Source organism: Ailuropoda melanoleuca, chromosome 15 (assembly GCF_002007445.2).
Source record: "Ailuropoda melanoleuca isolate Jingjing chromosome 15, ASM200744v2, whole genome shotgun sequence".
Taxonomy (NCBI): domain Eukaryota; kingdom Metazoa; phylum Chordata; class Mammalia; order Carnivora; family Ursidae; genus Ailuropoda; species Ailuropoda melanoleuca.
This window is the reverse complement of record NC_048232.1, coordinates 23942744-23965000: the sequence shown is the minus strand read 5'-3', so window position 1 is coordinate 23965000 and position 22257 is coordinate 23942744. Positions and strand designations below refer to the sequence as shown.

Genomic DNA, 22257 nt, shown 5'->3' with positions numbered 1-22257 from the left:
TCCCAGGACAAATCATTACTCCCTTCAAGATGGCCTTCTCTATGTGACTTTCTCTTCCAAAATCTGGTTATCTCTCCTGCCCCTTATCCTTTTGTATATAGGGGTACAGCTCCTGCTGCTACTAGTTCCTTTACCTTCTGTTGTGTTCCCCTGTCCCTCATGATTCCTTGTGTTTAGTTCCTTTGTATGTAAATGCTTTTTGAATTATTCTAATTGGACTATTTACTATTTACTCAGATTCTGATTGGAAGTCTAATATAACCTGGCATATATTATTTTGATAATGTTTTCTTTTCAATAGTTGCCTCTTTCTGCCTTTGTCCTTACTTAGGTAAATAGGCTCAGCTCATGTAGTTCTAAAGTACCTTATTTCCTCTTTAGACAAGACATTGCTACTTTTGTATATATTACATATTGAGCTTCTATGTATAAGGTGACTTGAAGTTAGGATTGAACAGTAAAAAAGGTTTGAAAAGTCTGTGACTGTGGGACAAGATTCTTAATATCTTTGTAGTGGCATTTAAGGATCTTTAAAGGCTTGGCACCTGCTTCCCCCCCCCCCCCCCCCNCCCCCCCCCCCCCCCGAGCCTCATCCCTTACTACTAACCCTTCATGAACTTTTAAGCTCCAGGGATACTAAATGCTGTCTGCCATGTCAGTGTCCTGGCATGCATTGTTACGGACATGTTTCACCTAGCTAACTCCCACTCATCCTTGAGGTCTTACTCTAGATATTCTTAAAGGGTGGTTTTTTCTCTATTGCCCCTTTCTGTCCTGTTTCCACCTGCACATATATTATTAGAGTTCTCTGTTAACTATTTGTATAGCGTCCGATACCTCCCTTCATAGCATTTATCATTAGGATTATATAGTTATTTGTCCTGTTATTCAGTATCTGCCTTCCATAGGGTTCTGTTATCATCATTACTATATTCTCAGTGCCTAGTATGTATGTATCCATTTATTCAATAAATAAAAGGGAAGGAAATTAGAATGGAAGGTCATAGAATTTCTTTAGAGGGGTGTGATGAAGAGAATTTTAGGGCCATTGGAATTTGTCAGTTTGGAATGGGGTCATCCCCTTTTTAAGTTTCATTGATGAAAAAAATCAGTATATCCTCTTTTTGGTTGAATCTTACTTGGTTCTGTTCCTTCATAGATTGATGGAGCATGGATCACTAAATACCTCGGAATCAGTGAACTAAAAAAAAAAAATCCTATTCTCATTTTTATGACTGAACAATAAAGATTACTTAAAACATTTGTGGGGGCTGGGTGGCACCTGCCTGGTTCGGTTGGTAGAGTGTGCAACTCTTGATCTCAGGATCGTGAGTTTGAGTCCCACGTTGGGAGGTAGAGTTTACTTAAAAAAATAAAAAAACAAACATTTTGAGGGGAAGAATTTTCAATTTACAGAAAAGTTGCAAGTACCGGAGAAAGAACTTTTTGTTTTGAACAGTTTGAGAATAACTTGCTGGTATGCTGGCTTATCACCCCTGAATACTTTGGTGTGTATTTTCTAGACACAGTCATATTCTACAGCATAACCACAATGCAGTCATCAAAATTATGTGATTAACATTGATACATGCTACCATCTAATCCTTGAATTACATTTAAATTTTCCAGTTGATCCAATAGCTATGTAGGAAAAGGATCCAGTTCAGAAGCTTTTATGTTATCATGTCTCCTTAGTCTTCTTCAATCTGGAATAGTTCGCTAATCCTCCTTTGCTTTCCCTGGCCTTGATACTTTTGAAAATTATAGGCCAGCTCATTTGTAAAATGTGTCAATTATGGGCATGTTTAATATTTCCTCATGATTGGATTCAGGTGAGAAAATAGAGACTTTTTGGATGCAGTAGCTTCCTATTTAAAAACCACTCCTATTGTCTTAATTTTTTTTGAAGATTTTATTTATTTGAGAGAGAGAGAGAGAGAGAGAGAGAGCATGAGCAGCGGGGAGAGGGAGAAGCAGACTCTCCGCTTAGCAGGGAGCCTGACATAGGGAGGTTTGATCCTAGAACCCTGAGATCATGACCTGAGCTGAAGGCAGGCACTTAACTGACTGAGCCACCCAGGCGCCCCATGTCTTAATTTTTTTCAAGAAGCTTTTTTGTTTACATTTTAAGTGTTATTCTAAGTTTTTTAAGTTTTGGGGCTTATAAATCCATAGTAATCTTCAAAGACAGAGGAAACCTGTAAAGAACCTGGCATGTACATCAAACATAACATCCCTAAAAATATTTTGTAAGAGACCAACAAAACTTACTGTCATAGGAATTTGTATTTCAACTAATCAGGAATAATTTATTTTGCTGTATTTTGTCATTAAGATCACATTGTATTTAAAAATTCTTTGGCTTCTGAATTGCTAGTGGTACTTCTAAGACATAAATAAGTGTATTTAATTATGGCAGAACTTATTTCTAAAATAACCCTCTTGGTTAAAAACAAGTTGTACACATTCTAGTTCTGTTTTAGCTCTGAAATAATTTGAAAATCCAATGAAAGGCAGTCAGAATCACTGTTCTAAGCCTATTTTTAGATTTTTTTCTTTATAGCTGGTTTCCTTTCTAGCCACCTGCAGTTTTATGTGCAGTTGCACGTGTTCATTTTTTCTAACACTGTCCCCTTATCAAGCTTGGCCTGTAAGCAACCCCTGTAATGCTTCTGGTTTGTTCTTTTTTAAGAAGAGAGTGTAAGTTATAAAACTTTCATTGAGTATTTCAATTCATTAAAAATATATTTGATAAAATATATTATTATTACAGAAGAAAAGACTGTCTCTAGGAATCCTTTTTGATTATAGTTTACTTTGTCTTAATATAGTACGTATTATATAGAATATATCTTTTTTAAAAAATTTCTTTTTTTTAATTATGATATATTAGTCACCATACAGTACATCATTAGTTTTTATGTGGAGTTCCATGATTCGTTGTTTGTGTACAACACCCAGTGCTCCATGCAATACGTGCCCTCCTTAATACCCATCACTGGGCTAACATATTCCCCCACCCCCTTCCCTCTGAAATCCTCAGTTTGTATATAGAATTATCTTTTCTATTTGTTTACTTTCAGCTTTTTTCTGTTTTTTTTTTTTTTAAGCTTTGTCTCATCTAAGCATAACTGGATTTTAAAAAATACAGTGTGCTGTTTCTTTTAACTGGGGCATTCGTTGCATTTACACATAATGTAGTTGGTGATATATTTGGATTCAAATGAATCATCATTATTTTGTCATTTTATTCATGTTATCTGTTCTGGGTTTTTTCCTGTTTTTCTGGATTAACATTTTCTTTGGATTAACATTCTTCAGAGGCCTTTTTGTGTGTGTGCATGCATGTGTATTTTGTTCCTTGGTTATGGTGAATTATTTCCTTATGTGTTTTATAAATTTTGATTGTGAGCCCATCTTAAAATCTCATCTTTGAGATCTCTCTAGTGTAAGAGGAATACACTGATAAGATAAATTGAAGATATATTCCTAGTTTAGTTAGGGATACTGTCAGTACGGGACTGTTTAAAGTTTTGAACCTAAAGACTTCATAGGAACGTGTTAGACTTTCTAGGACAACTGCTGCCCCCCACCCCCACCCCACCGTGTGTGTGTGTGTGTGTGTGTGTGTGTGTGTGTGTGTGTGTGTCTGTCTGTCTGTCTGTCTTTGTGTGTTTTCTGTAGCTGCTGTGACAAATTACCACAGACTTAGTGGCTTAAAACCACACAACTTTACTATCTTACAGTTACAAAGGTCAAAAGTCAGAAATGTGTTTCACTGGGCCGAAATTGACATGTGGGCTGGACTGTGTTCTTTCTGGACATTCTATGGGAGAATCTGTCCTCTTGCCTTTTTTCAGCTTTTAGAGACCTCCTGCATTTCTTGGCTGGTGGCCTCTTCCTCCATCTTCAAGCCAGAAATGGCCATTTGAGTCATTTCACATGGCAGTCACTCTGATCAGCATCAACTCTCCTGCCTCCTTCTTTCCCTTATAAAGACCCTTCTGATTACAGGAGCCCACCTCAGAAATCTGAATAATTTTTGTGTCTCAAGATCCTTAACTTAATCACATCTGCAAAGTCCCCTTTGCCGTGTGAGTTCTGCCTTCCCACCTTCAGCAAACTGAGGGCTTATGTTTTGTTCCCTTTTGGCATAAAAGTCCTAGCCCCTTTCTTAGTAGCTGGCAAGTCTCTGTAGAGTAGCTTCTTTCATGTTTCTGCTCTGGGTTTTAGTCCTTCCTTCTTCCTCTTCCAGGATTTTCTTTACTCTCCTTAGCATTGGGCTATGAATTTTTAAAAGATGCTGTCACAGTCTGTCAAGGATGTTTAGGTAGTTTGTAGTAGAGAGTTTTTAGGTTATCTAATCTGCCATATTGCCCCAGTTGCCATTCTTTATATTAGTAAGGTATTAAAGAGTTTTAATAAGATGTAAAGTCTGTCACTTTTATTTTCCTATTATTTTTGAATTTAAAATGCTTTTAATTTAGCTTCACTAAAAAAAAATCTCAGTGAGTCTCATCATTGAAGAAGCTGATCCATTAAGTCTGATTAAAACCACTTTATCTGTTTGAACATGTATTTTACTCTTATCAACACACTATCTTTTTAAATTGTAATCTGACCCCACTCTGTCCTGGTTAGTCTGCTACTTAATCCAGACTAAGAATCTGTCTCACCACAACCTGCCTTCCTTCTTGACTGTCTGGTCAGGTGGTACTCTTTCAATAAAAAATGTTATTTTCTGTCTCATCTGAGCTAAAGTATATAGATATTATTCTGTACCCAGCTATTGCCATTGAGCTTCATTTCACAATTTCCTACTTCTTTTTAGTGATACGGAAATGTAGTTAAAAGCCATTCAGATATTACCTCAAGGATTATAATGGTAAGTCAGGTTCTAAACCCCTTTCCATACCCAGTCTTGCTCTCTGGAGCACTCACATAGTGAATACTGTGTATCTGGCTTTTTATGCATGTGAATACCTACCAATTAATTCATCCTCACAACAATCCCATCTTACAGATAAAGAAACTGATACGCAAGTATTTATGTGACTTAATAAATAAGTCACATAAGTCACCGTTTGGCCCCACGGTGTGTGTAGAGATTACTTAAAATAATAAAATCTTAAAAAAATCCCCAACAATCTGCTTTATCACTATGCTGTGCTGCTCTTAGTTTTAGACGGAAAATTTTTTTCCCTCAGACTTTTAAAGGCAATATACCATTTCTTCTAGCTTCCAGTATTATCATTGAACTTTATGATGTGTCTCTGATTTTATTTTATTTATTTATTTTTAAAGATTTATTTATTTGAGAGAGAAAGAGCAGGGGGAGGGGCAGAGGGAGAGAATCTTCAAGCAGACTCCTTGGCTGAGTGTGGAGCCCGATGCAGGGCTCTATCCCACAACCCATAAGATCATGACCTGAGTCGAAACCAAGAGTTGGACACTCAACCAACTGACTGAGCCACCCAGGTGCCCCGTGTCTTTGATTTTAGATCTTTTTTTTTTTTTTTAAGATTTTATTTATTTATTTGACAGTGAGAGAGACAGCCAGCGAGAGAGGGAACACAAGCAGGGGGAGTGGGAGAGAAAGAAGCAGGCTCCTAGCAGAGCAGGGAGCCTGATGCGGGGCTTGATCCCAGGACCCTGGGATCATGCCCTGAGCTGAAGGCAGATGCTTAACGACTGAGCCACCCAGGCGCCCCTGATTTTAGATCTTTCGTATGTAACTTGTCTTTTTCTCTCTGGAAACTTTGGAATATTTGTCTTTAGCTGTGGTATTTTGAAACTTCATAGGGATATAACTCGATGCTGGTCTTCTGAAAGTACATATGGTCCCCTATTTATGACAGTTGACTTAAGATTTTTTGACTTTATGACATCGTAAGAATGATACCCATTCAGCAGAAACTGTACTTTGAATTTTGATCATTTCCTGGGCTAGAAATGTGCTGTACGATATTCTTTTGTGATGCTGGGCAGCAGCATCTCACTTCTGTCAGCCACATGATCAGGAGGGTGAACAGCGGATACACTTAACACCATTATGCATCCATGCAGCAATTCTGTTTTTTTTTTTCTTTTTTTAAAGATTTTATTTATTTATTTGACAGAGAGAGACGGCTAGCAAGAGAGGGAACACAAGCAGGGGGAGTGGGAGAGGAGGAAGCAGGCTCCTAGTGGAGGAGCCTGATGTGGGGCTCGATCCCAGAACGCCAGGATCACGCCCTGAGCCGAAGGCAGACGCTTAACAACTGCGCCACCCAGGCACCCCCCATGCAGCAATTCTGTTTTTTACTTTCAGTATAGTATTCAATAAATTGCATGAAATATTTAACACTTTGTTATAAAATGGCTTTGTGTCAAATGTAAGCTAGTGTTAAGTGTTCTGAGCAGGTTTAAGTTGGCTAGGTGAAGTTAACGATATTCATTAGGTTAGGTATATAAATAAAGTTTTGCCTTTGCTCTGCCATTGTGGTATGTACGATTCAGTGCCCTCACCATGTCTCCTCACAAAACTTTGAGGATGCAGTCATTCCTGTCCAGGAAACAAAAGCAGAATTGTCCCATTCCCCAGTGGATTTGGATGAAAACTGGCAATAAAATCAGGTACAGCTTTAAGAGTAGACATTGGAAAAGAACCAAGCTGGGTCTATAAGGAATTGCACATGCGTTGGCACACATTTATGCTGTTTTTTTTTTTTTTAAAGATTTTATTTATTAATTTGACATAGACAGCCAGTGAGAGAGGGAACACAAGCAGGGGGAATGGGAGAGGAAAAAGCAGGCTTCTAGCAGAGGAGCCTGATGTGGGGCTCGATCCCAGAACTCCGGGATCATGCCCTGAGCCAAAGGCAGATGCTTAACGACTGCACCACACAGGCGCCCAACATTTATGCTGTTTTGATGTTACTTGCTCATACTATATCACTCTGTATATATCACTACTACCTAAGCAATAGACCTGTTTTATTGGGGAAAATTTTTTTTTCCTGTTTATAGGTTTCTGCACTAGTAGTTTGGTTCAGTAATACATGAGATCTTTTATTTGAAAAAATGCACTTTTGACTTAACAGTATTTTCAACTTACAGGTTTAATAGGATATAACTCCACTGTCAGTTGAGGAAGATCTGTACATTCTTTTGGCACTTGGAGAGATACTACTATATTTTTGGGAGACACTGTTATTTAATAATTTCTTTTCCATTATATTCTCTGTTCTTTTTTTCTAGGTATTCTATTCGGATATTAGACATTTTGTGTTAAGATTTTAGTGCTATTTTCCTTCTTAGTGGAAAATTTAGATGGAAATCTCTTTGGGAGACTTACTCAACTATAAATTCCACTATCTATTATTTATTTTAGTTTTTACTGTTCTTTTTAATTTTTAAGAGTTTTCATGTTCTTTTTCATAAGTAAGTTCTTTCTTATTAATGGATTATGTTTAATTCTTCTGTATATAATATAAAGCCTTGTTTTTAAGTATTCCTCTGATCTCTGAAAAATCTTTCTTTTTTTTTTCTTTTTTTAGGTTTTTGCCTCCCCTTCATGAAATATTGCCTCAAATAATCTAGTGATCCTTGGCTGTTTCTGTTTAAGAATGAGGAACTCAAATGCTTAAGTAGAAACTTGATATGTGATAGATTGTCACTTAATGGGTGATTGGGCTTTAAGCAGGGGCACACCAGATTTTCAATATATAGAAGTCTATTCTTGTGCCATTATATTTCTGTTCTGGAGAATTTTCTAATTTTTTTCATGAGAGTTCCATTCATGAGGGAATGCTGGCATTCTGAGAACATGGTGAGTGGAAGGGAGGGAAGTCCACTATTTAGTATATAGACACTCAGTTATCCAGCTTTCAGCTTTGTTCCTCTCTTTTCTTTATTCATGTATTTTAAATATTATTTATCTATTAGAAAGAGAGCGAGAGCACACACCAGTGTGGGGAGGGGCAGAGAGAGACGGACAAGGAGATCATGACCTGAGCTGAAGTCGGATACCAACTGAGCCACCCAGACTCCCCATTCCTCACTTTTAAAAACAGTTCTGTTGAGATATAATTCACTTACTGTGTAATTCACCCACTTAAAATGTACAGTTGAATGGCTTTTTTTTTTTTTTTTTTAAAGATTTTACTTATTTATTTAACAGAGATAGAGACAGCCAGCGAAGAGAGGGAACACAAGCAGGGGGAATGGGAGAGGAAGAAGCAGGCTCATAGCGGAAGAGCCTGATGTGGGACTCGATCCCGTAACACTGGGATCACGCCCTGAGCCGAAGGCAGACGCTCAACCGCTGTGCCACCCAGGCGCCCCGTTGAATGGCTTTTGATATATTCATAGTGGTATGCATCTATCAGCACAAGTTATTTTGGAACGCTGTCAATTACTCCAAAAAGAAACCCTCGGTACTCCTTAGCTGCCGCTTCCCAGTCCCTGTATCCTCTCTTTACCCAGCCCTAAGCAACTAGTAATCTACTTTTTATCTCTGTAGATTTGCTAATTCTGGATATTTCATATAAATGGAGTCATGTAATAATATGTGGTTCTTTGTGTTGGCCTCTTTGACTTAGCATATTTTCAAGGTTCAGTCTTGTAGCATTTATCAGTACTTATTCCATGTTATTGCTAAATAATAGTCTGTTCTGTGGATATATCAAATTTTATTTATCCATTTATCAATTAATGGACATTTGGATTGTTTCCACTGTGTGAGTATTTTGATTAATGCTGGAACCTGAACATTTTTTTACAAGTGTCGTGTGGACATAGGTTTTAACATATATTGGTTATATACCCAAGGAGTGGAATTGCGGCATCATTAGGTTCAAGGAACTGCCAATTGTTTTCCAAAGTGGTTAAAAGCATGTTACATTTTCACCAGCAGTGTGTAGAGTGTCAATTTCTCAACATCCTCACAAACCCTGTTTTATCTTTATATATATATTTTTTATTACAGCCATCCTAGTGGGTGTCAAGTGGTATCTCATTGTCGTTTTGATTCTGTTCCTCACTTTTGTAGTCTGTAGAACCTTCCAAATTCTGAGCCTCTCAAAGGTTATTATTTTTTTCTTTTAGGATAAATTGTCTTGCTGTCTACAGGCATTTTGGGTTCTAGCTGCTGCTGCTGCTTTTTTTTTTTTTTTTTTGAGAGAGAGAGCTTGCGCGTGTGAGCAGGGAGGGGCAGAGGGAATATTAAGCAGCCTCCACATCCAGCACAGAGCTGGATTCAGGGCTTGATTCCATGACCCTGAGGTCATGACCTGAGCCAAAATCCAGAATTGGATGCCCAGCTGACCGAGCTGCCCTGGCGCCCCTTCTTTTGTCTGTTCTGATCAGTTACCTTGACTCCATTTGGTTTCTGATATCCAAAGATTTATTGGTAGTTCTTGTCCATTGATTTTTCTCCTTTTATTTCCCCTTGTCCATATAGGGAGGAAAAGTATATTTTAATATATATATTCTATATTACTTACGCAAAATATTTATGCATTAATTATTATATATAAATTAATTTTTTTGTATTCATTTTGGTGGCAGTCTCAGAAGGGAGAGCTATTAAGGTATAATCAGTTCTCTAAATTTAATATGAAGTAGCGGTTTGTACCTTTAAATATCTTTTCTCTGTAAATATCCCCAAATGTGGTTGTTACTTGTAAGAAGAATTATAGTACCACAAATCAACTTTTATGATGAATATGAAAGAAGTGAGTAGGCTCAGAAAGGGCTACTATTGAGTATAATTCAAATCTTTTCAAAGTGTTGGATTTGATTCTTTTTTTCTGGTAATATGATTTGCACTCCTTATATGTTTAATGTGGCTGGGCATCTTAAATGAACTAAGTAACAATTTTTAATTTCTAGATTGATTATAAAAGTTGTATTTTTTTTTTTTTAAAGAGTTTATTTATTTGACAGAGAGTGAGAGAGCGCAAGCGGGCTGGGGGAGTGGCAGGGGGAGAGAGAGAAACAGGCTGCCCACTGAGCAGGAAGCCCAATGCAGGGCTTGATCCCAGGACCCCGGGATCATGAAATGAGCCGAAGGCAGACGCTTAATCAACTGAGCCACCCAGGTGCCCCAAGAGTTGTTATTTGTTATTGGCTTTAAGCTTTAACTGGTTTAACATTTAGTAAACTCAGTCAAATGGTTGGATATGGATTGGGGAACAGAATAATAACAATAAAAGCTAACATTTATTTAGTTCTTTCTGCATGCCAGACACTGCCGAAAAGCCTTTATGTATAGTAACTCATTTAATCTTCACAATAATGGTGTGAGATTGGTTAATTTGTTTTTTTGTATCTCATTTGTACAGTAAGAAACTGAGGGCATGGAGAGGTTAAGTCACTTGCCCTAGGTCACACAGCTAGTAAATGTAGAGTCTACTCTTAAATTGACACAGTCGGGTTCTTGAGCTTGTGTTCTTAGTCATTAGACTATAATGTGTGACATTTCTACAGAATGTGAAATACATATATTATCTTTTTAAGAAGGGAGGGGCACTCACGAAATAGTAAAAAAAAAAAAGTTAATTCTTAGTAAGGAGTACTAGGTTGAGGAATAAATACAAATTCATGACCTGGTATTTGGAAGATAAACTGTGATCTGATGTTCTCTTAAAAGTTCATATTTACTTTAAATCCTAATTTGGATCAAAAATGGTCATCCCTGAATTAAGCACAAAAAATTCTTTTTTTGAGGTAGATGTATAATTACCGTGTGTAGTATTCTACGTTGTGTCTTATATTCTTAAGCAGAAGAGGAGGCAGAAAAATGTTGTCATTTAGGTGGTACTAAAAAATTGGTTATGGGGGGCACCTGGGTGGCACAGCGGTTAAGCGTCTGCCTTCGGCTCGGTGTGGTCCCGGCGTTATGGGATCGAGCCCCACATCAGGCTCCTCCGCTCTGAGCCTGATTCTTCCTCTCCCACTTCCCCTACTTGTGTTCCCTCTCTCTCTGGCTGTCTCTATCTCTGTCAAATAAATATAAATCTTAAAAAAAAAAATTGGATATGGGCCAAAGTGTTAGTGACAAATCCAGCTTTTCCCAGGATAAAATATTTCAGAATAATTCTGATCCAAGTGTTTTAGATTATGTTTTTTCCACCAGAGTCTTATTTTGCAGCTCATCTTTTCTAAATAGGTCTATTTTATAGTGTGTATATATAGGTCATTCTGAATCAAGTTAACTTTGCAGTTTATTGGGACCTTGTTTCAATCTTATTGAACAAAGCTCTGTAACACAGGATTTTGGGCATAGGGCCATTTCCAGAGTCTGGTCCAAATAAGCAGTAACAAACAAAGATTGTCTCTTTCTTGGCTGAAGGCTTTCTCTGTGTGGCTTGTCTCAGGACTTTATTACACTTTTTCTATCCCTTTTATACTCCTCTCCCTTTTGTATTCAGGGCAGAAGTGTTTCGATTTTCATTCTGTAGTTATTCTTTCAGCAAACGTTTATTGTGCTTTTACTTATATACAAGTTTCTTTGCTTGAAACCTATAATGCCCTCCCTGTATTGGCAGTGGCAGTTGTGAGGATAGTAGGGCTTCCAACATGATATTGTAGAAAATATGTGAAATGTTGAGTAGTTTTGCTATGTTGTACTTCTTTTCTGCTCTAGCTTTCTGTCTTTTGATAACTAGGATTTTTTTTTTTTGAGGATCTATAAAAAAGCATGTTTTTTTTGCCCCTTCCCTCCTCCCCCTCAACTTGGTAAGGGAAAGGAAAGAGAACGTAATTAAAACAACTTATTTCGATATAATAGTTTAAAATAATCTTATCTTAAAATATAATTTAAAAATCTTGTGTACTTACAAATTTGTCTTCTTTCAACATTTGTTTTAAAAAAATAATATTTCCCTTTTAAATGGAATCACTTTTGGAATATTTTAATTAGAACCTTTGCTTTCCACAAAGTTTATTTTACCTATTCAATTCCTGATCTGATTGTATTTTAAAGGGCCTGTTTGACCCTTTAAAAAGAAATTACCAAATTTCATTTTCTAATTTCTTTAGTATTCCTTTAATAACTTTTAATCAGAGCAGAGTTTAACTTATTTTTATTTATGCTGTTAAAAATTTTCTCATACGTCTAAGCAGGTATCGTATTTTCGTGTCTCTTTGCCTTTGCTTATGCTGTTGCCCCCACTTGGATTTTTCTCTGCCATCCATCCTCCTTTCTTCTTTTTGGTCTGCCAAATATGGCTGGCTAAAATGAGGTTTCTTTTATGGAGTTCCTTTATACTGCTCGAAGAATTTTAATCATTTTTTTTCTCTGTGCTCTATTTAGGACTTTGTATGTGATTAAAGACTTTTGAAAAATTATATTTAATACATTCAGAGGAATAAATGTAGTGCATGTTACAACATTTGTAATAATATAACAAACATCTGTGACTCCACCACCAAAGTTAACTAGAAAATGATCAGTTCTGTTTCTTCTGCCTGTGTGCTTCAATCCATACTCCCAGTTTCCTTGCCCTTCAAAAAAGTGTATCACATAAATATGTATTTCTAAACAGTTGTTTAATTTTGTTTATATTTGGGTTTAGTAAAAATAGGTTCATGCTGTATGCAGTCTAGCATTGCTTGCTTTTTTTTAAGTTAAGCATTATGTTTCTAAGATTTATCTGTACTTCATATATAGTTCATTCATAGTTCATTCATATTAACGTATAATATTTCAAATATAAATATGCCACTTATTTGCATTTACATTTAATGGATCTGGACTTGATTTTTTCCCTATAGTGTGAAGTAGGGATCCATTTTTAGTGTTTCTTTCTATATGGAAACTAGTTGCCCCATTTGAATAATGTATTCTTTCCTACTGTGTCATCACTGTAAGATATCAAGTTTCCTTGTTAAGTGTGAGCTTTTTTCTGAGTTCTCTCTTCTGTTGAATTTGTCCATAGTTTTATTCACTATGGCTTTATAATAAATCTCAATGGGCAAGTCCCGTTTCCCCCTTTCTAATTTTTTTTAAAACCTTATCTTGGTCATTCTTTAGCTTTGCTCTTCTGTATATATTTTGAAACTATGAAAGACCTGTTGGGGTTTTTATTGGGAGGCCTTGAAGTTGTTGATCAGTTTGGAAGATTTGGCATCAGTACTCCATTGGATGGGAGTGGGGGAATGAGAGAGATGTCTGATTGTGAGTAAGTGGGTGTGTATTATACTTGGCTTAGGCGGCCACATAATTTTTTTTTTCAGGTTAATTTTTCAAACTCCCGTTTCACTGTTTCTTTATTTTTTCCCTTAATTATAACTGGTTGGGGAGAGAGTTTGTTATGGTTTTATTCAGGATGTTCTGATCATTTCTGTTGATTATCTTATGTTCCACATTGTCATGTTTCTCTCACAACTCTCGATATTATTCATACTTGTATTGAGTCTGTCAAGAGTTTTCTATTTGTGTTAGCTTAAGCTCTAGATTATACCTCTTACATTACCCAAATTCAGAGGCCTCATTTGCTTTGTATTCAGCTGTTGCAACTGTGTCTTTTTCCCTGGCCATTGTTGTACAATTTCATTTTGTGTGCTGAAAATGCAAAATAAAATATTAATAAAATTGAAAAAAATATTTTTGAAACGTGAAGACTTTCTTCAAAGTTAAAAGTTTTGCAGGGGCTCCTGGGTGGCTCAGGTGGTTGAGGGTCTGCCTTCGGCTCAGGTCATGATCCCAGAGTTCAGGGATCAAGCCCTGCATCAGGCTCCCTGTTCTCCATCTGCCACTTCCCCTGCTTGTGCTCTCTCTCTCTCAGATAAATAAATAAAATCTTAAAAAAAATAAAAAATTTTACGAGCCATTGCATAGTTTCAAAACTGGACAAGGAAATTGTTAAACTGTTTTATCGTCATTTGATGTTTAGGCAGTAAACAGAAACTTGCCTTATGTTATACTTAGTTCTTTGATTTTTTAAGCTTTGAATTATGCATAAGGTCTTCAGGAATGTACTCTTCCCTTAAAAGATGATCTTCTGAACATGTTCATTCTATCTTTTACTTATCTCCATGTACATTCTGTTTTGACTTTATCACTTCTTTAGGTACTGAATCATCAAATATGATCTTCATTTATCAGAACTTGTCTTTGGTTTTTTAGCATTTCTCTAGTTTGTCCTGCTGATAGCCACATCTGTAACATCTGCTTTCTTCTTTCAAGTTAGTTTTAGTCTTTAGGGCTTGTTTACCTTGGGATCATTGAGTTTCGAGCTTCCAGAATTGTAATGCTCATTAGACTGGCTGGAGGAGTCCTCTAAAATCCTACTATTGCTACTGGCAAAACTGGAGATTTTTTTTTTTAATTTAATTTTATTTTATTATATTATGTTAATCACCATACAGTACATCCCCAGATTCCGATGTAAAGTGTGATGCTTCATTAGTTGCGTATAACACCCAGTGCACCATGCAATACGTGCCCTCCTTACTACCCATCACCAGTCTATCCCATTCCCCCACCCCCTCCCCTCTGAAGTCTTCAGTTTGTTTCTCATAGTCCATAGTCTCTCATGTTTCATTCCCCCTTCTGATTACCCCCCTTTTCTTTATCCCTTTCTTCCCCTACCGATCATCCTAGTTCTTATGTTCCATAGATGAGAGAAATCATATGATAATTGTCTTTCTCTGCTTGACTTATTTCACTTAGCATTATCTCCTCCAGTGCCGTCCATGTTGCAGCAAATGTTGAGAATTCGTTCTTTCTGATAGCTGAGTAATATTCCATTGTATATATGGACCACAGCTTCTTAATCCAGTCATCTGTTGAAGGGCATCTCGGCTCCTTCCATGATTTGGCTATTGTGGACAATGCAGCTATGAACATTGGGGTGCATATGGCCCTTCTCTTTACTACGTCTGTATCTTTGGGGTAAACACCCAGTAGTGCAATGGCTGGGTCATAGGGTAGTTCAATTTTTAACTTTTTAAGGGACCTCCACACTGTTTTCCAGAGTGGCTGTACCAACTTGCATTCCCACCAACAATGTAGGAGGGATCCCCTTTCTCCACATCCTCTCCAACAATTGTTGTTTCTTGCCTTGTCTATCTTTGCCATTCTAACTGGCGTAAGGTGGTATCTCAGTGTGGTTTTGATTTGAATTTCCCTGATGGCTAATGATTTTGAACATTTTTTCATGTGTCTGTTAGCCATTTGTATGTCTTCATTGGAAAAGTGTCTGTTCATATCTTCTGCCCATTTTATGATTTGTTTATTTGTTTCTCGTGTATTGAGTTTGAGAAGTTCTTTGTAGATCTTGGATACCAGTCCTTTATCTGTGGTGTCCTTTGCAAATATATTCTCCCATTCCGTGGGCTGTCTCTTAGTTTTTTTGACTGTTTCCTTGGCTGTGCAGAAGCTCTTTATCCTGATAAAGTCCCATAAGTTCATTTTATCTTTTATTTCTCTTGCCTTTGGAGATGTGTCGTGAAAAAGGTTGCTCTGGCCGATGTCATAGAAGTTGTTGCCTATGTTCTCCTCTAGAATTTTGATGGATTCCTGTCTCACATTGAGGTCTTTCATCCATTTGGAGTTTATTTTTGTGTATGGTGTGAGAGAGTGGTCAAGTTTCATTCTTTTGCATGTAGCTGTCCAATTTTCCCAGCACCATTTATTGAAGAGACTGTCTTTTTTCCACCGGATGTTTTTTCCTGCTTTATCAAAGATTAGTTGCCCAAAGAGCCGAGGGTCCATTTCTGGGTTCTCTATTCTGTTCCATTGGTCGATGTGTCTGTTTTTGTGCCAGTACCATGCTGTCTTTGTGATCACAGCTTTGTAGTACAGCTCGAAATCCGGCATTGTGATGCCCCCAGCTTTGTTTTTCCTTTTCAACAGTTCCTTGGAGATTCGGGGCCTTTTCTGGTTCCATACAAATTTAAGGACTATTTGTTCCAGTTCTTTGAAAAATGTCCTCGGTATTTTGATCGGGATAGCATTGAAAGTGTAGATTGCTCTGGGTAGTATGGACATTTTAACTATGTTAATTCTTCCAATCCATGAGCATGGAATATTTTTCCATCTTTTTATGTCTTCCTCAATATCTTTCAAAAGTGATCTATAGTTTCTAGCATATAGGTCCTTTACGTCTCTGGTTAAGTTAATTCCAAGGTAACGCATGGTTTTTGGTGTTATTGTAAATGGGATGGATTCCCTAATTTCTCTTTCTTCAGTCTCGTTATTCGTGTATAGAAATGCAACTGATTTCTGGGCATTGATTTTGTATCCTGCCACCTTACTGAATTGTTCTATAACTTCTAATAGTTTGGGAGTGGATTCCTTTGGGTTTTCCATATAGAGTATCATGTCATCTGCAAAGAGAGACAGTTTGACTTCTTCTTTGCCGATTTGGATACCTTTGATCCCTTTTTGTCTTCTGATTGCTGTTGCAAGGACTTCTAGTACTATGTTGAATAATAGTGGCGAGAGTGGGCATCCTTGTCGTGTTCCTGATCTTAAGGGAAAGGCTTCCAGCTTTTCCCCATTGAGAATAATGCTTGCAGTAGGCTTTTCATAGATGGCTTTTATGAGATTGAGAAATGTACCCTCTATTCCTACACTCTGAAGGGTTTTAATCAGGAAAGGATGCTGTATTTTGTCAAATGCTTTTTCTGCATCAATTGAGAGGATCATATGGTTCTTGAGTCTTTTCTTGTTGATATGATGTATCACATTGATTGATTTGCGAGTGTTGAACCATGCTTGCATCCCAGGTATGAATCCCACTTGGTCATGATGGATAATCCTTTTAATGTACTGTTGGATTCTATTAGCAAGGATCTTGTTGAGGATTTTGGCATCCATATTCATTAGAGAAATCGGTCTGTAATTCTCCTTTTTGAGGGGGTCTTTGCCTGGTTTGGGGATCAAGGTAATATTAGCCTCATAGAATGAGTTTGGTAGCTTTCCTTCTGTTTCTATTTTTTGAAATAGCTTTAGGAGAATAGGTATTATTTCTTCTTTGAATGTTTGGTAGAATTCCCCAGGAAAACCGTCTGGGCCTGGAGTTTTATTATTTGGAAGGTTGTTTATCACTGACTCAATTTCTTCATAGTTAATTGGCCTATTTAAGAAATCTATTTCTTCCTGTTTCAGTCTTGGTAGTTTATAGGTTTCCAGGAAGGCCTCCATCTCTTCCAGATTGTTTAGTTTTTTGGCATATAGCTGTTGATAAAAGTTTCTAATAATCCTTGCAATTTCAATGGTGCTGGTCGTGACCTCTCCCTTTTCAGTCATAATTTTAATAATCTCAGTCCTTTCTCTTTGTTTTTGGACAAGTTTTGCCAGTGGTCTATCAATTTTATGGATTCTCTCAAAGAACCAGCTTCTAGTCCTGTTGATCTGCTCTACTGTGGTTCTGGTCTCTAATTCATTGATTTCTGCTCTAATCTTGGTCAACTCCTTCCTTGTCAGTGGGTTAGGCCTGTCCCTCTGTTGCTGTTCCAGTTTCTTGAGGTGAGAATATAGAAACTGCATTTTAGATTTTTCTATTCTTTTGAGTGAGGCTTGGATGGCTATGTATTTCCCCCTTAGGACTGCCTTTGCAGTATCCCATAGGTTTTGGACCGTTGTGTATTCATTCTCGTTGGTCTCCATAAATTGTTTAATTTGTTTTTTGATTTCCTGGTTTATCGAGTCATTCTTGAGCAGGATGGTTCTTAGCCTCCAAGTGTTTGAGTTTCTTCCAGGTTTTTCCTTGTGGTTGAGTTCCAATTTCAGAGCGTTGTGGTCTGAGAATATGCAGGGGATAATTTCAATCTTTTGGTATTGGCTGAGACCTGTTTTGTGTCCCAGAGCATGATCTATTCTTGAGAATGTTCCATGGGCATTTGAATAGAATGAGTATTCTTTGGTTCTGGGGTGTAGTGTTCTATATATATCTATGAGGTCCAACTCGTCGAGTATGGCATTCAAAGCCTTTGATTCTTTGCTTAGTTTTTGCCAGGGTGTTCTGTCTATTTCTGATAGTGGGGTGTTGAGGTCCCCTACTATTACTGTGTTCTTATCTATATGTCTCTTTATTTTGGTTAAGAGTTGGCTTGTGTATCTTGCTGCTCCCCTGTTGGGGGCATATATATTAATAATTGTCATATCCACTTGTTGAATACTTCCTTTAAGAATAATATAGTGCCCTTCTGTATCTCTCTCTATGGCCTCTAGTTTAAAATCCAGTCTATCTGATATGAGAATTGCTACTCCAGCTTTCTTTTGAGGTCCATTTGCGTGGAAGATGGTACTCCATCCCCTTACTCTAAGTCTGAATGCATCTTTGGGTTCAAAATGAGTCTCTTGTAGACAGCAAATGGATGGGTCATGTCTTTTTATCCAATCTGCAACCCTGTGGCGTTTTATGGGAGAGTTTAAGCCATTTAGATTGATAGAGATTATTGACAGATATGATTTTAATGATGCCATTTCTCTTTAAAGTCTTTGTATCGGTTGTGACTTGCTGCTCTGTATCACTCTTGGGGCCTTTTTACCTTTATAGAGCCCCCCTTAATATCTCCTGTAGGGCTGGTTTCGTGGTTACGAAATTGGTTAATGATTGGCGATTTTGGAACGTCTTTATTTCTCCATCAATTCTGAATGACAGCTTTGCTGGATAAAGGATCCTTGGCTGCATGTTTTTCTCTGAAAGAGCTTTAAAAATGCCCCCCCAAGCCTTTCTCTCATTCCAGGTCTCTGTAGACAGGTCTGACGTAATCCTGATACCTTTGCCTTGGTACGTGAGAAATTTCTTTGCCCTGGCCGCTTTCAATACTGTATCCTTGGATCTAATATTTGCGAATTGCACTATGACATGCCGTGGCGTAGGTTTGTCCTGGTTGAGCTTGGATGGGGTCCTCTCTGCCTCTTGGACACGAATGCTTGTTTCCCTTGCTAGATTAGGGAAGTTTTCAGCTACAATTTGTTCAAATATCTCTTCTAGACCTCTGTTTTTCTCCACCCCTTCAGGGATGCCGATGATTCTGACATTGGATCGTTTCATAGAGTCAGTAATCTCCCGTAATCTACATTCGTGGGCGTGGATTTTTTTAAGACCAGCTTCTATTTTCGTTTTTTCTTCTACTAACCCATCCTCCAATTCGCTAACGCGTTCCTCTGCCTCGGTGACCCTGGCCGTCAGAGCCTCTAGTTTTGACTGTATTTGGCCCACTGAGTTTTTAATTTCTGTCAGATTCGCTCTCATTTCTGCCCTTAGGGATTCTATATTCTCAGCAACGCTTTCTCTGATGCTTTTTTCAAGTTTACTCATCATCTTGACCATTGTTGCTCTGAATTCCATTTCTGATAATTGGGATACATCCATATGTATTAATTCTGTGGCCGAGGCCANCGGAGCTCCCCGTCTCAGTCTGGTGTCTCACGGGTGCTGACCGCGAGTCCGCCTGCTCCCCCGTGCAGGTGGCCCTCCAGCCGCCAGCCGCCCCGCGGACGCTCCCGGAGCTCCCGGTCTCAGCCTCGATCCAGTGAGCACACCGGAGCTCCGGAGCTCCGTGAGATGCTTGGTGGTGCACGCTCCCGGCTCACGGACTCAGTCTGCCGTTTCCAGAGTGCGGGTCCGCGGTCCGCCCGCTCCCCGGTGCAGGTGGCCCGCCAGCCGCCCTGCGCGCGCGCTCCTGGAGCTCGCGTTCTAAGTCTGCTGTCTCGCGGGTGCCGTCCGCGAGTCCGCCTGCTCCCCTGTGCAGGTGGCCCGCCAACCGCCAGCCATCCCGCGTGCTCTCCCGGAGCTCCCTTCTCAGTCTGCTGTTTCAAGCGTGCGGGTCCGTGGTCTGTCCGCTCCCCCGTGTAGGTGGCTACTGCTTCCCGGCGCCCTGACACGGCGGCTCCCTCCCTCTTCTGTTTAGCTTCCGATATCTGTGCGCGGTTTCACGGCTCCCCGCTTCGTACCTCGATACTCAGCGCTGGAGATGTTCATTTGTAGAGATCCAGATGTATCTTCCTGCGTCTCAGGCTGATTCTGTGGATGTTCCTGCTGGTCTGGTACCTATCCAGCTCAACTCAGGGGACCGGCTGAAAAAGGGGTCCCCTACTCCTCCGCCATCTTAACCTCTCATCCATATCAAAACTGGAGATTTGAACATAATTCACATTCATCATTTTTCTTTTTTTATTTTATCTGTTAAAATAAAAATTGTGTATATTTAAGGTGTACAACATGATTTGATGTACGTATACATAGTGAAATGGTTACTATAGTCAAGCTAATTAACTATCTTCTTCTCACAGAGTTACCTATTGGGTGTGTGTGATCAGAGCACCTGAAATTTACTCTGTAGATTTTCAGTATTCAGTACTGTTATTAACTGTAGTCATCATGCTGTACATTAGCTCTCTAGGCTTACTCATTCTATATAGCTGCAGTTTTGTAGCCTTTGACCGTTATCTCCCCATTTCCCCCACTCCCAGAGTCTGGTAATCATTTTCTGCTCTGCTTTTTGTGCATTCAGCTTTTTAGGTTCTTTATTTCCTCTACCTCCCCACCCCATCTCCTTCTGTGTGTTTGACTTTTTTTAGATTCTACATGTAAGTGAGATGATGCAGTTTTTTTTCTTTCTGTGTTTGGCTTAGTTCACTTAGCAATTAGTTCACTCCAGGTTCAACATTCATTATATCTCTAATACAGAATGTGATATTCACAATAATATTTTAAAATAATTTTTAATTATTAATTAAATTGATATATGTTTAATATATTAATTTTAAAATAATATTTTAGACATACTTTGCCTTAACTTCAGGGTTGTAGATTGGATAGGTTGATTCAGATTTGGTTAATTTTTTTTGCCTTAACTTCAGGGTTGTGGATTGGATAGGTTGATTCAGATTTGGTTAATTTTTTTTTTAGTACTTTTTTGTATCAAGCAATATTCTGTTATCCCATCCCCATTTTATATAAGCAAAATGGAATCTTAGCTAAAAAGCTTGTATAAAATATCACAACTAGTACGTGGAAGAGCCAGTGTTCAAACCTAGGTTTTCTGATTTCATATTTGTGTATGTATGTGTGTGTATTGGTCTAGGGATTCCTGCAGGGTGATCACGTGGGTAACTAGGGTAACTCTTAAATTTTATCTCCAGTATGTTATAGTTGAAAACTAATTTTCTTTATATCAAACTGCTTATTTTGCTATCTAAAGATAGTGAAAGTAAAGAAATTCAAGTGTGAGAAGGAATTAGTCTCCCTGAAATAGCTAACTCTGGCTTGGTGAGCATATGCATGTTGTTGTTATACAAATGTTCCAAGTCTGTTCCCCTCCTCCTGCCTGCTGTATTCAGTCACCCTGCCATATGGAGGGTTGTGCATTGCAGAAAAGGGTTGTGATTTGGACTTCTGTGATTCCTACTTGGGAAACTGGGGAGGGAGTGGACTCAGAGAAAACAACTTCAAGAAATTTGAAATAGTGTCCTGAATATATCTACAGTGTGTAAGGGAGGTAGGGAGGGTGAAAAAGATTATTTTAAGGAGAGTTGTGGATACCGTGATATTTGAGAGAAATAGGGGAAAGAACTCAAGCCATTTTGAATTTGTTTTTCCCATGAAGACTTGGAACCATGTGGGATGTTCTTTTAATAGGATTTAAGCAGGTGAGATGTCTTCAGAGTTTTTCATTTTGTTTTCTCAAGTTTACTGTTTTTGTAAAGATCACCATGGTTACACCATAAAGAACAGATTGGAAAGAGAATAGATTGGATGCCAGTGGACCGGTTAGAAGGCATTTGCAATAGCCAAGGTGAGAGACGATATAAGATAAAGGTGTTGGAGACAGAAGGAAGCACATTTCTGGTTTGTATATATGTATGTTTTTAAATTGAGGTAAAATTGACATATTAGTTTCAGCTGTACAACATAATGATTCAGTATTTGTATATATTGCAAAGCGATCACCACAGTAAGTCTAGTTAACATCTGTCCCCATAGTTAACAAAAATTATTTTCTTGTGATGAAGACTTTTAAGATTTACTCTTAGCAACCGTCAAATACACAACAGAGTATTACTAACGATAGTTACCATGTTGCACATTACATCCCCATGACTTACTTATTTTATAATTGTCAGTTGTACCTTTTGACTCCCTTAACCCATTTTGCCTAGCCCCTGCCTGTAGCAAATACTGATCTCTTCTCTGTACCTGTGGGCTTGTTTTTTGTTTGTTTTTAAGATTCCACGTAAAAGTGAGATCATATGGTATTTGTCTTTCTGTCTTATTTCACTTAGCATAATACCCTCAAGGTCCCTTCATGTTG

At 38.2% G+C, this 22257-nt stretch overlaps 2 protein-coding genes across 11 annotated transcripts in view; both read left to right on the top strand.

The window, feature by feature from the left end:
- ABI1 (abl interactor 1) overlaps positions 1–22257 on the top strand; it is a 135418-nt gene that overhangs the window by 77703 nt on the left and 35458 nt on the right. The window lies entirely within an intron of this gene.
- Positions 6245–7990, top strand: LOC100484639 (putative 60S ribosomal protein L39-like 5). Its single transcript, XM_034643845.1, has one exon. The coding sequence runs from the start codon at positions 6509–6511 to the stop codon at positions 6662–6664; it is 156 nt and encodes a 51-aa protein (XP_034499736.1). The 5' UTR covers positions 6245–6508; the 3' UTR covers positions 6665–7990.